The 14428-nt window shown below is 48.9% G+C and overlaps 1 protein-coding gene across 1 annotated transcript in view; it reads right to left on the bottom strand.

Moving 5' to 3' along the window:
* Positions 1-14428, bottom strand: part of brinp1 (bone morphogenetic protein/retinoic acid inducible neural-specific 1) — a 113016-nt gene that overhangs the window by 36124 nt on the left and 62464 nt on the right. The window contains exons 3-4 of the mRNA XM_064308183.1: positions 12478-12668; positions 5748-5917 (exon numbers count right to left, since the gene is read on the bottom strand). Of these exons, the coding sequence (XP_064164253.1) occupies positions 5748-5917; positions 12478-12668 (361 nt within the window). The remainder of the gene's footprint in view (positions 1-5747; positions 5918-12477; positions 12669-14428) is intronic.

Below are 14428 nucleotides of genomic sequence, written 5' to 3'. Positions count from 1 at the left end.
TCGTTTGTTTTGCAAGTCAGTCTGAACGTAAACCTGTGGCGTGTCCACATCTCATTTGGAGCCCGACGTCAGCCTCTTGAGTTCCCTTCCGGACCTTCGACGGAAGAGTCTGTCGTCTCTCATTTCCTGTTCTTCTGTCTCTCTGCCTTCTGTCCAAAATGAAAACCCAAAACACAATATTTAGAAATCAGCCCTGAACAACAAGGATCCACTAGAGGAGACCTCCATCAGCGGTATTCACACTTTGTCACAGGGAGAAAAAAAGAAGAAGAAGAAGAAAAAGGGGGGGAAAGCATCCGTTTCATTCATTGAGCATTTTATTTTTTCATTTCCACGCACACCTTCATCACCCACCCCCCCCCCCCCCACAGGAACGATACCTCCTGACCTGAGGAGCCGTTTCCCAGTAGGACGCGGTTTGTTGCTTTACTGAAGCACTTCTCTCCCTCCATCTCCGCTCTTGGCCCTGCCACTCCTACACTCACCTGCCACATGCTGCTCGCGTCAAATTGATTTTCCTGCGATTACTTCAGTTTTTCTCCCCCCCCCCACCACCACCCCGCGGCCCCCACCCCCACCCCGCCCCCATCATAAGACAAGATGCTCCACTGCACAATGCACATCCCCACATGACAAAAAGAAAAAAGTAACAAATGTAAAAGTGTGGAATAAAATGAATAAAATATAAATTAAAAAAAAAAAAAAAAAAAATATATATATATATATATATAATAAAAAATAAAATATATGGCAAAATGTATATAAATATAGTCACTCAACGATTGGGAAAAATGTCCGTAAGTATTTACATTTCATAAAAAGCAGCTGAAATGTAAATAATCGTAAATAAATAAATGATATACGGTCAAACCCCACAATACATTTAACATTTGTTAGATATACAGCCTGCTACCCAGTAGCCGATACCGGCTTCTTTTTTTCATTTTATTTTATTTTTACCAGTGAGTATATATATATCTTAATGCTGAATACGCAGAGAACACGTTCACTCACTTTTGTACCCCTGATTGCCACCCCCATTCGCAATGCCCGATGGCGACTTGAGGCCTGTTAACCTGCAGCTCATTTGCACCTGCATCCATCCGCTAAAATGGCTGCTCCTCTTCACTCAGGTTCCTCTAATGGACTCCAGTTTATTAGGTGCCCTGACACTGCTGCAGGGAGATAATGTGGCTGATTCAATAGCTGCAGGCAGGCCGGAGGGGATCCAGCCAATCGGAAAAGGACACCGGTTAGAGCTGCGATTGTGACATCGCCACACAGGACACCCAGCCAATCACGGCGCTGCCACGCTCTTGATTAAGTGTTGGCCAGAGGGCACGCCACTCTGCCAAACCAATCTACTGGACATGCCACTCAAGAGCACAATTTTTCCATGCAAAACACTTTGCTTAATCTGCTAAATAATCATGCCAATTTATTTTCAATAATTTAATAATTATTTTCAATAATTTAAATATACATTTAAAATATTTTACCAGTGTATTTCTTATACATTAAGCCTCCAATAAATATTATTAATGATATATTATTCACTATACTAAATACCAGAGCAATGCATTTCACTATACTAAATAACAGACCAGTGTATTTTGATATACTAAATAACAGACCAGTATATTTTGATATACTAAATAACAGACCAGTGTATTTCACTATACTAAATAACAGACCTCTGTAGTGGAATACTCATACCCATATTGTACACTGAATTCATATTGTACATCACACAACTGTACATCAAATCCAAGGGCAAAATCAGAGCTGAAATATATGCATTTTCCTACATCCCCAGAGCCGGCCTTATTAAAATGCATGTGCTGCAGGTGTGGGCAGCAGCATTAATAATTAGCACACCTGTCAGTCCAGCCCCTTGCTGTGCAGGGGAACAGCGGGCAGTGGGGGAGGGGGAGGGGGGGCGGGATCAGGAAGTGACCCGTGCGAGAGACCTGCGCACGAATTAGAGGCCGACTTCGAGGTTACCCGCACCACCGCCCCCCCCTCCATCCCCCCTACATCTCACCACCCTTGCCGCAGGCCATTTGAAGAACCCACTTTGGGGCCATCCTCCGTCAAGCCCGGGAACATGAATAAATAAAGGCGAACCCTCCGTTAGATCTCCGGGTGTTTGTTCTAAACTCCATTTGGACTGTGAAGTGTAACATGATTGGGTATAGTCCTGTCCAGGGGCCTTATGCATGGAGCGAGATTTCCCCTGCTAAGGGGAAATGAATGGAGCGAGATTTCCCCTGCTAAGGGGAAATGAATGGAGCGAGATTTCCCCTGCTAAGGGGAAATGAATGGAGCGAGATTTCCCCTGCTAAGGGGAAATGAATGGAGCGAGATTTCCCCTGCTAAGGGGAAATGAATGGAGCGAGATTTCCCCTGCTAAGGGGAAATGAATGGAGCGAGATTTCCCCTGCTAAGGGGAAAGGTGGGCGTACTAGAACCATTCCAGTGTTGCAAGAGAACAGGTTTTTCTCTTTTTTTGTTAAACACAGGAAACAGAAGCACTGGTCAGGGAACGTTTTGGCGGAAAACAACACCGTTTCTTTTTACTGCCCGGCCGCTTAAAGGTTGGGCGGGGGACAACAAAGGGACGTTTGGGATCGCTAAGGAAACTCGTCGGTTCGAGCGGACAACTTTGTCTTTCGGGATATTTTTTAAAAAAGAAAGAGGAGAGGCGGAGACATCGGGAGAGAAAGGAACTGCTCAGGGCCTATCCCGCGACAGCAGAGAAACGTCTTCATTTTGATTAACGCCATGACGCGGCTGAGCCCTCTGGAGAGGGTTTAAAGCTTCCGAAGACAGAGAAGAGGCTTTGATAAATATAGCTGGGGCTGACAGCCCGCCCGCCCCCCCGCCCCCTCCCTCCCCCCCGCCACCATCCACCCCCCCCCCCCTCGCTCCCAGGCCGTTCCCTTTCACACACCTCCCCGCTGTTCATTTGTCTGTTAAACACTCGACCGAATGTACTGGAGTGTCTGGGGCCTAGTTCCTTTACTGGAGCCGCTCGGATAGTAGATAGGAAAGCGCGGCTGGCAAACGCTGTACCGCAAGTGTGTGTGTGTGTGGTGTGTGTGTGTGTGTGTGTAGTGTGTGTGTGGTGTGGGTATGTGCGTACGTGTGTGTGTGAGTGTGTGTGTGTGTGTGTGTGACAGTGTGTGCGTGTGTGTGTGTGAGAGTGCGTGCGTGTGTGTGTGAGAGTGTGTGTGTATGTGCGTGCGTGTGCGTGTGTGTGTGTGAGTGTGTGTGTGGGTATGTGTGTGTGTGTGTGTATGTGTGTGTGCATGCGTGTGCTATGTCGAGTGTCGCATGTGTGTGGTGTGTGTTGTTGATGTATATGTGTGTGTGCGTGTGTGGTGTGTGGAGTGTGTGTGTGTGTGTGTGTGTGTGTGCGTCTGGTGTGTGTGTGAGTTGTGGCATTCATGTGGGTGTGTGACACGGGTCACAGCGTGCTAATTACAGACAGCTTCCGTCAGCAATCCTATGTGAGAAAATAAAAATACTACATAAACGATTCATAAGTCCTGGCACAAGGTTCTGTGCTAAGAACGTTCTGTCGTCCCTCCGTCCGCCACGCCTGCACCCGTGCACACGCCCCCTGTGCACACGCCCCCCGTGCACACGCTCCCCGTGCACACGCTCCCCTGTGCACACGCTCCCCGTGCACACGCTCCCCCGTGCACACGCTCCCCCGTGCACACGCTCCCCCGTGCACACGCTCCCGGTGCACACACGCGGCACGTTTTCCTCTCCTCTGTCAGTGTGAACGCAGAGCGTCTGATCCTGGAGCCGAACCCGCAGCAGGGCCAGGCCTTCGCTATAGCCTGTCTCAGCGGCAGTCTTCCGGGAGGATCAGAGGTTCGACCGGTCCTCTCCGTCACGGGACGGAGGGGGTGGGGGGGTGGGGGGGGGCGATGACCCCCTTTTCAGGAGCCTCCTGAGCCGGCCCATCTGGGACCGTGTCGACTGATTTGGATTAAAGCATTCCTGAGAGAATCTGGAGGCGTCACTGTATCACACCGGGAACTCATTTATTTTGTTTTGTTTTTTTTTTACCTTGTTTTTCTCCACTTCGCCGTCCGGACTGATGAATCCCTTTTTTAATTTGGGAAATGGATGCCAAAGAGCCTCCCTCCCTCCGGGTGGCGCTTCTCAGGGAAACCGGCTGGACGTCGTCCAGCTTTTTTTTTTTTTTTTTTAAAAACCTTTTTCCTGTTTTTACAAGCGCTTTTCGCTCGTTTTAAGTAGCTTCGTGGGTTTAACGACGAACGCGAGCGAGGCGTCCGTTTGCCGCCCGCTGGACGCCTTCGTCGCTCCGTTTTTTAAAAACAAAAAAAAACCGTTCGCCGTCAATTAAAATCGGTGCCGGCGATATTCGGCCTTATTACCGCAGCGCTGTTTGGGAAATATAATTTTTACGAGGCACTTTTTGAAGATAAGTACTTAAAGGAGCGCTCTGCGGTTTCCTCCTGAGGCGACGAATCAGGTGGCTTCGGACGAGAATGCCGAAGCCGGACGCGTTCGGAATGCAACTAGAGCGCTAGACAAATTAAGCTATTAATAGCCCCGAGGCCGCGGAACGACACGACGGACGAGAGGGAGACGGGCGCCCGGAACCCGAGAGGGCGGGAGGGGGCGGGCCGAGGCGCGGAGGCACGACGTCCTCCTCTCCGCGAGGGCCAGGACGAGTACGAAACGTTCTGCTGCGTGAGTGAAATTCTCCCCCCAAACCCCCCCCCCCCCCCAGCAACGCGACCACTGACTCAGCAGCCAGCGTCGACTCCGCTTCGCTTTCGGCTGTCCGTCTGCCAGGAAGCCTCCGCCCGCCCGTCGCTCACGGCAACGAGAAATGGGGGAGACCAGTGGGAGATGGGGGGGAGGGGGTTTACCTGGATGGTGTCGGTGGGAATTTTACCTTGATGCCATTCGTGGTTAGGGTTAGGGTAGAGAGGTGGGGAGGGGGTGTTAACCTTAATGCCATTGGTGTTTAGGGCTAGGGGGTTGCTCACCTTGATGGTGTTGGTGTTTAGGGTTGGGGGCGTTGCTCACCTTGATGGTGTTGGTGTTTAGGGTTAGGGTTGGGGGTTAGCTTGATGGTGTTGGTGTTTAGGGTTAGGGTTGGGGGGTTAGCTTGATGGCGTTGGTGTTTAGGGTTAGGGTTGGGGGTTAGCTTGATGGCGTTGGTGTTTAGGGTTGGGGTTAGGGGGCGTTGCTCACCTTGATGGTGTTGGTGTTTAGGGTTAGGGTTGGGGGCGTTGCTCACCTTGATGGTGCTGGTGTTTAGGGTTAGGGTTGGGGGGGTTAGCTTGATGGCGTTGGTGTTTAGGGTTAGGGTTGGGGGTTACCTTGATGGCGTTGGTGTTTAGGGTTAGGGTTGGGGGGTTAGCTTGATGGCGTTGGTGTTTAGGGTTAGGGTTAGGGGGGGTTGATTACCTTGATGGCGTTGGTGTTTAGGGTTAGGGTTAGGGGGAGTTGATTACCTTGATGGCGTTGGTGTTTAGGGTTAGGGTTGGGGGTTAGCTTGATGGCGTTGGTGTTTAGGGTTAGGGTTGGGGGGGTTAGCTTGATGGCGTTGGTGTTTAGGGTTGGGGGGGTTAGCTTGATGGCGTTGGTGTTTAGGGTTAGGGTTGGGGGGTTAGCTTGATGGCGTTGGTGTTTAGGGTTGGGGGTTAGCTTGATGGCGCTGGTGTTTAGGGATACGTTTAGGGGACGTTGCTTACCTTGATGGCGTTGGTGGAGATCTGGATCTCGTGCAGCTTCCTCATGGTCCCGTCGCGGTCGATGAAGTAGGACGAGGCGAGCTGGTGCAGCGCCTCCACGCTCTGCGAGGCGTTCATCGACTTCCTGTCCAGCTTGCTCTTGGCCATGAACATGGTCAGCGCCTCCTCACCTGCGAACGAAAGTGTGGAACGCGAACAGTGAGCCTCAGGGGTCAGTCAGCCACCACCTTCCAAAAGGCACACAAAAGGACAGGATTCATCCAGACCGGCACATTCGCCATCGCCCCCCCCCCCCCACCCCACCCCCACAAAACAAAAAAACTCACGCAAGACTGTTTGTGGCATTGACTGAGCTGAATCGAGCTGAAAATTGAGCTGCATTGATCTGAAAATTGAGGAGGCAGAGAACTTAACCCTCAAACTGATTAGGTTTGGGTCTTGATCTGTATTCAGTGATTTTCACACAAAAAAAACTCAATTCCATCAGATGTAGCCAGTTCTCCTAAGGCTGTTGGGTGAGAAATAAAATTATTTTTATTTGCATCACAAATATGTGCACATTTTATCTGAGATTTATCGGGGACACAGGTACTCTTTCTTCTCCCCACTCACACTATATTCATAGCATAGCATCGTTAAACGAGCTTGAAGCACAGGTTTGCAGTCTTTATCGCAGACTGTACATAAAGCTAAAATGGGAGTTCACAGAGTGGCGTATTTCTTTTTTCACAAGGGCATTTCCTTATTGAAACCAGGGTTCATACACTTTTTCACCAATGATTTTCAATTACTTTTCCATGACTTCTCCACAACCTTTAACTGAATTTCCATGACCAAAACAAATGACTTTATCTCAGGGGGACGATTTAAAATTATTTATTGTAACACTAAGTAAAATTAGGTCTGCATCTGAAACATATGGTGCCTCTCTAAAACAAATAAACACCAGACAGACACACTTAGATACATTCTTTCATATTTTAATTCGAATAGTTTAACATTTTCGTCAATGTCTCAAACAGGGCTCGAAGTCGCATATGCTCCCAAAATTTAATCTGTGCGACTTCGAAATATAATTGGGAGCATTTGTGCGAGTGCAAATAATTGTTCTGGGGCAACCTTTTTTTTTTCTTTTTTCAGTCGAACGTCTCTTTCTCTGTACATTCGCTAGTTAGTACACTCAGTATGTGCCTTGTGAGCTGACGGCGACCCTTCTAATCAATCGTGAGCTTGACATTCTTACCTTTAATGCTGATTTTAAATAGGTTAATATTAGCCTTCAATCACTCCCTTTTGCAGCACTCCACTGTCACGCGACACAGAGAGCTAATGCGTTTACTTGTTACCTGAAGACAAAAGTTTATGTTCAGTTTATTAGCGTTATCGAAAGCTGAAAAGTTGAAGCGAACGATTACGGCATTTTTTTTTTTGAAACATTAACGTAGCGTTTTGTGTAGCGACCCGGTTGAAACAGCTAATTTCTCCGATGCAGTTTACTGGCGGTTGATTTAATTAGCGGTATTAATGTGACGAGAAGCGCTTTGTCGTTTGAATGCATAACACGCAATTCCTTGATGAGTCGACACATTTTAGGCGTGACAGTTTAACTGTTACTTGTAACCCGTACTGTTATTGTCATTTTTTATTAATAAAAAATCTATTGCATATATTGTTGGTGCTCCTTACATTTTGGTGGGTGCTCCTAACTTTTTGAAATTGGTAAAAAAAGTTAATTTCGAGCCCTGATATATTATTGAAGCTGCACACTTCCCTGGCATATTGTTGGCACAGTAGGGCCTACGTTTACTAACTGCTACATTAGCAGAAGCGTGCCTGTTGGGCGTGCCTGTAAACAGACTGAGCCAGACCGAATTAACTTCTCACACCACCAAAATACCGCGAAGGTTACGTGCCAATTTACGTTTTATTACTATACATACTATTTTTATGATTGGATTAATTAGCCATTGTATTTGATGCAACTGTAGCTATATTTCCATTACTTTTCCAAAACTTTTCAAAAAATATTATTTTCCATAACTTTTCCAGGGCCTGGAAATTGCATTTTCAATTTCAATTACTTTTCCAGGTTTTTCATGACCGTACGAACCCTGTGAAACGGATTTCTCAGAATTGAATTTATCGTTTAATTTCCCTAACACGACGCGAAGAAAGATACGGCGTGGTTGCTCGCCGATGCATTATTCAGATTGTCGGCACACTTATCAGTCAAGGAAAACGATCGAAAACAGGTCGATGCTGATAATCAATTAAGGAGACGTTTTCTGCCTCGTAATCTTTCAGCTCAGCAAACGCCGCTTATCCTAGCCCACCCCATTCATCTCGGTAGAACCGCCGCGCCCCAATTTATGAATCCCCACCCAGGTAGTAATGGCCCAGCTAGCTCCACACAGGCCACACTGCTGGTTGCAAATACAGCTATCTGTGCTTGTATTAAAATATCAGGGGTTTTCCAATCGAAGGGTATTAAGAACGGATGCCGTGCGAATCGAGGCCCGTGCCACCGAAGTTCACATCAATAACGAAGCACGTAAAAGAGGCTCCCATTGTGGCACCGTTAAACTCTAACAGCAAAATCAACACCGCGCAGTGCATTAAGCAGAGGGAGACAGCCAAACAACTGTCCACCGCGCGGAAGCAGGACTCGCCCGTTACTGGTCGTAAACGCCGAGGACAACCGGCCAATCGAAGAGACCGCACGCTGAGAACGATAACAGACAAGCTGCTCGGTGATCATGCTAATGTGCGGGCGCGATAATGGCTGGTCTTTCCGTAGCCGAGCTAAAAGCAGACGGCATTCTGAAAACTGACATTCTGACATTGTTCCCAGCTTGACATCACTTCCTGTCAGTGTTTCTGGACATATGTAAACTATGCCAGTCTGGAGGAGCTTAAGAATATATTATTATTCCATCATTATTATTATTTTTGTTACCCTGCACAATAAACACCTCGCTTTTTATATTTAAGCATGGACCTGTGCCAAAGAGCTTCATAAGCCGCTGAAATCCATTCTTTTGACTTGTGACAGTTTGACTTGCTGTTCTCCTTTATGTTGCTGTCGAAACTATCGCTTCCTGTGTATAAGCCTGTGCCTGTGTGTGCATGCGTGTGTTTATGTGTGTGTGTGTGTCTGTGTGTGTGTGTGCCTGCTGTGCGTGTGTGTGTGTGTGTGTGTGTGTCTGCTGTGAGTGTGTGTGTGTGTGCATGCACGTGTGTGTGTGTGTGTGCATGTCCGTGTGTGCATGTGTGTCTGCTTGGAGTGTGTGTGTGTGTCTGCTGTGTGTGTGCGTGCGTGCACGCGCGTGTGTGTGTGTTTGGAGTGTGTGTGTGTGTCTGCTGTGTGTGTGTGTGCGTGCATGCGTGTGTGTGTGTTTGTGTGTATGTGCCTGCTGTGTGGGTGCGGGTGTGTGTGTGTGTGTGTGTGAGTGCGTGCATGTATGTGTGTGTGTGCATGCGTGTGTGTGTGTTTGTGTGTATGTGCCTGCTGTGTGGGTGCGTGTGTGAGTGCGTGTGTGTGTGTGAGTGCGTGCACGTGCACGCGCGTGTGTGTTTGTGTGTGTGTGCGTACGTGCACGTGCACGTGTGTGTAAAGGCTGCATATTGAATGTGTGCAGAGGCAGGGTGAGTGAGTGACAGGTGACAGATTCCTCACAGACTAAGCGCCCTGCCCGTGACAGCGAGCGAGCGCCCCAGCAGACCGCAGCCTCTAATGGCGGGGGAGAAGGCCATTTCCTCCCGCGGAGTGGAAGTGGAGGGGGAGCCGCGGCGGGGGGAAATATCATCGTTTATGTACGCCGGGTCGTTTGAGCCCAAATGGCCCCCTCGCGTTAATGTTCCACTGTCTGGAACTCGTTCCGAGGCGCGTCACAAGCGTTTATGACCCCCGCGCCTCCATTGGCTGTTTGGTCCCCCCCGGCGACGCGTCGCGATTGGTCGCTTAACTGCTGGAACTCCGGCCCGGGGGGATGAAGTCATAGTCGGTTGGCAGACGCTCCGTTAGGCCGTTTCGGGCAGGCGTAGGTCCCATTCAATCTCCTCTCACCACCCCCCACCCCCCACCACCCCCACCCCCCCCACCCCACCCCCCGAGGCAGGGAAGGTCATTCGAACACCAAAGTCCCTCGTTTAACATACAGCGAATGAGGACAATGATTTTCTGTTAACGGTAACCCCCGGCAACCCCTTCCACACACCGTCGATAATGCCTCATGAATCAAGCCAGGCTACAAAACAGCAGGACGATATATATATATATATATACACACACATAGTATATTTATATATATTTTGCGTTTATGTAGCGCAAGCGGACACTCGTGCGTTTAAATCGGGAAACGCCTGCCGCGTCTCGGAGGGGAGCTTTAACCGCCCTCCGCTCGGCACCTGGAACGTGAAAGGAGAGACAAAAGCGGGACGAAAATTCAATTCGGCGGATTACGACAACAAACAAACAGAAACCCCACGGTGCCGAACAGTCCTCCTGCCGTTTCGATAAGTCGACCGAATTAAACTGACTGAAGTCCAGGAATCAAAAACAGTAATACCGTCGCCAACCGAGAACTACTTTCCTTAAGCGCACAGTGAAAAGTATCCGCTGGTGCAGTAATGTCATAATGACAGGCTACATCGGTAATATTGACTTCAGAGGGACGGGGTGCTAGGTTTTTTTAGACTAATTACCGGGCGTGCATGAAAACCCTTTATTGAATAATGAGGCACTGCCACCCTCGATTCTGAGCGCCCGTCCCGAGCAGTCCGGCGGATAGATTTCGCGACGGATGCGATTTCTAATAAAAAGACGGCGGCGGCGGCCGCCTCAGCTGATAACGTCGTGTGTTATTCAGCGCCGGCACGCTTCGTCGATTTGGTAAATTGAGATTGCGGTCCGAGACTACTTAAAACACGCGGGAATGTGCAGCCACCGCGTGCCGAGCAAGACTCTGGCGCTGCGGAGTTGAGTCTTGAGCCCAGTCACGTCAGAGACCGACCAGCGGGCGGTATCACGTGTTAGGCGACCAAACTTTTTTTTTAGTGTCTCATTTCACAAATAAACGTGACTAGAATCTTCTAAGAACCACCCACACAATGAGCCGTACGGTAAATGACTGCTGGGATATTAAGAGTCACATGACTTACGGCCTCCTGAGACCCCATTGCGAGTGATGTACGGCGCCGCGGCAACCAGCTGGGAGGCTCTGCGCTTCTGTAAACACCATGCGGGACGCTCTGCCTTCGGAACACTATGATGTCATGTTAGATGTCATAGTTGGGGTTACCATGGTCACGGCATTATCCTTCCGTCGTGCGATTCCTATTGGCTACTAGTGTATAATTTCACAGAACAAAAAGTATTTTCTTCTTTTTTTTTTCCCCCAAAATTTGGAACGAAAAGAAGAAATCATTTACAGACCAAACCCGTCACCGCAACATTTCCTTAGGAAAATAGAACACACAGGAAATGCTCAAATAAAACATATTTTAAAGATGTCGCACATCTTTACCGTATCTTCGCCGTACATTACACTGTAGTCCATTTTCATAAGGGAAACATCGCTGACAGACGAGTCAGAAACGACCTCTTACAGCGTTATCGCTGAGCCATTTCCAGGCTCCCAGGAGAACCGGCGCGCACGCAAGCGTTTTAGAGAGCGCGTTAATCAGACAGGACACCGGGTCTGAGCACACAGCAACGTTTCTGCGGGGCAAACACTCAGGAGAATGTTCCGGCAAAGAGAGCAGAGTCTCCTCTCAGGTTTTTACTGCTGTTAATGTAATACCAGTTCGTATAACGGCGTGCTTCTAATGCGTGCCTAAGAGATCACAGCCACTTCTGCCCCAGAGGGTAAAAATAAACCTTCTTTGGCGGGAGTGAAAGAAGTCAGCTAACCCTTCTTTCGTTTTATATTAGCTTTTTTTTCCGTCATTCTATATTCATTTTGAAAATTTATTTTCATTGTATTTCATCATCGGGGACAGAGAATTATTGTTTCTCCGGGAACGTACAAATGAAAGCAGCGAGTTTCCGTCCGGATTTCTTTTTTTGTTTTTAATATCGCCGGCGGTGCGTCGCGTTCTTAGAACATCGCGTTTCAATAAGCCGCGATCGCGGCGCCGCGCGGAATCGCCCCGCGAGCTGGCGGTTCTGCGTCACCGCGACTCCGCGCCCGTGTTTTGGGCCGACAGGCTGACGTTAAAGGAGGCCCTGCCTCCCCCCCCCCCACCCCGCCCGTACGCGCTTTTATATCGCTGGCCGAAACTTCTGAACTCCACCATTTTATCAGGCGGCACGCGAGCAGACTGCAAAATGGCCGCCGGACACCGAATGACCCCGAAAGCGTGGCGTTTCTGTCCTTGGGCGCTAGGCTTCGAATGATGGAGGATCCCTGTGGTACGGGACATTCAGTACCTTGGATTTATTTATTTATTTATTTTTTACATTTAGCCTTTTAGCAGACACCGATATCCAGGGCGACTTACAGAGCACGTGCGATATTCATGCACGTCACGTGCTGTCAGAGAGCCAATGATCTTTGAGCCTTTCGCGTGGATTTCTTTTTGAAGAGCAAACCCCTGCCATCGCGTCGGAGAGAGACGAGTCGGCCTCCGCTACGGGGAGTTAGCGGGAGGCCTCGTTCTCCCCCATGGGACGGGGCGGGGCGGGGCGGGGCGGGGTCGCGCGGCGGTCCGCGAGGAGGCGGAGCCTCACCTCCCAGGGTGGCGGAGATGAGCAGGTGCGTGCCGTACTTCTTGATGATGGTCTCGATGAACTGCTGGGTGGACGGGCGTCGCCCGAGCAGCCGCACGCTCCGCTGGAACTCCGGCATCAGGGGGACCGGGTTCCGGATCAGGTCCCGCCTCTCGATGGCGGTGTTCCTCACCTTCCAACGCGCAAACTCTCTGCGGGGGACACAGACGGGGGGAGAGAGGGTTACAAACGGCAGCCGCTGGGGAGGGGAGAGGGACGGGCGGCCTTCGGAAAAGCCCAAAAGCTTCTTCGCGTGTCGAAACCTAGCATGACGCTAACACCATTCGCCGATTACCCGAACACAAAAACCAAACATTGAATTCTCACAATACGTTACATAACATTTATTTGGCAGAGGCTTTTATCCAAAGCGACGTACAGTAAGTGCATTCTGAAGGTCACTGGAACAACTACAAACACAGGTCCGATAAGGCGCAACACTCATTATGTAACCGCTATTCATAGCCGTGAGCACATTAAGTCCAGTTCACGCAGTGAACATTACTCTGACCCAATCTATGCTAAGTCAGACTAGGAGGCATGACAAACTACAACATCGAGATAATGATACGAGGTACAATAAGTGCTGGATGGAGGTACATGTAGCATGAAAGAGAGGGATTTAGGTGATAAAAATGATAAAATAATCCCAGATTGGGAGTGCCCCGCAGAGCGGCGATAGTTATTCTTCTGCACGCGTTCAGAAAAATTGCACAGTGTACCGTTATAACATCCGGACAAAACTACAGTATATGAGGATAAAATTAGACTGAAAAAAAAAAACACTGAATAGAATTAAAATGATGTATAATCACATGAAGTCCACGCAAATGTAGCTGTGGACATATTGTGATTAAACCACGTTAACACCGAGTTAAGGAGTTAGCATTAAACTCTTGTTCCACTACTGAGAGAACTGTCCATATGCTATTAAAAAGCACATTCTGTGCAATTTATTAGTTTAATGTAATGTTAAATGTGAAGCGTTCAGCTCATTTGCAGTAGCAGCGCTGCTGTTAATAATTGCTGCGTTAGACGTTCTTGCAGGCCTACTTATTCAGTGTTGAGTTTTTTTTTAATGTTGCACCAGCTCTCATATCTTTTGTATTTGCGCATCCCTTATCCATTTCTTACTGAAATGCAGCTGAAAAAACCGTTAACTGTAAGATGGTCTGTTAATTGTAGCCTACAAACACTCAACACAAGCACTCAGGTAAGGCTGACAGCACAAAGGGATATGCTTGGGCTCGTCACTACCATTATCATTAGGGAGAGCAATCAGAAAGACCGCAACCAAATATTAATTTGTAGTTACGAATCAAAACAATGCAATCGCAATTACGTAACCGACCGTTTTTTTTTCTTTCTAATTTTTTCTTCAGATAATATTATACGGTGAGGATTATAAACTGTCCGAGGTCAAGCCATCTGTGATATGAAACATCCCCGGGTTGGAGCAGCTGTGATTGGCTGTGATCGGTATTCAGGGGCTGAAATAATGCCCTCGGCGAAGACGGTGTCCTTTTTGATTTCCTGGGAGACGGATTTTCTCGAATCGCACGGGGGATAGGGGAACAGTGCGGCAGTTCCGGCTTACACAACAATTGTTACAATTTAAGGGGTGGATGGGGGGGGGGGGTTGTCAAATGATAATGTCAGCAGGAAGCTCAAAACAGTAGGTTCCTGCATGCAATTAAGCCCGCTTGCGTGAGACCCCCCCCCCCCTCGCTGTGCGGAGGGTACCGGAGCAATTTGGACCTCCGCGCCGCTTCCGTCCGCGCCGGGATTAAATAGCAGTTCAACAGGTCCGCGGAAAAGGGGCGGGGGGAGGAGAGAGAGAGCGAGGAGGGGTATTCGGCTCGAAAAACGCGGTGCTTTTTTTGAAAAAGGGGGGGATAAAGACTCGGTAATG

This window comes from Anguilla rostrata, chromosome 14 (assembly GCF_018555375.3).
Source record: "Anguilla rostrata isolate EN2019 chromosome 14, ASM1855537v3, whole genome shotgun sequence".
NCBI lineage: Eukaryota > Metazoa > Chordata > Actinopteri > Anguilliformes > Anguillidae > Anguilla > Anguilla rostrata.
Note: the sequence above shows the minus strand (reverse complement) of the source record. Positions and strands in the feature narration are given on the sequence as shown.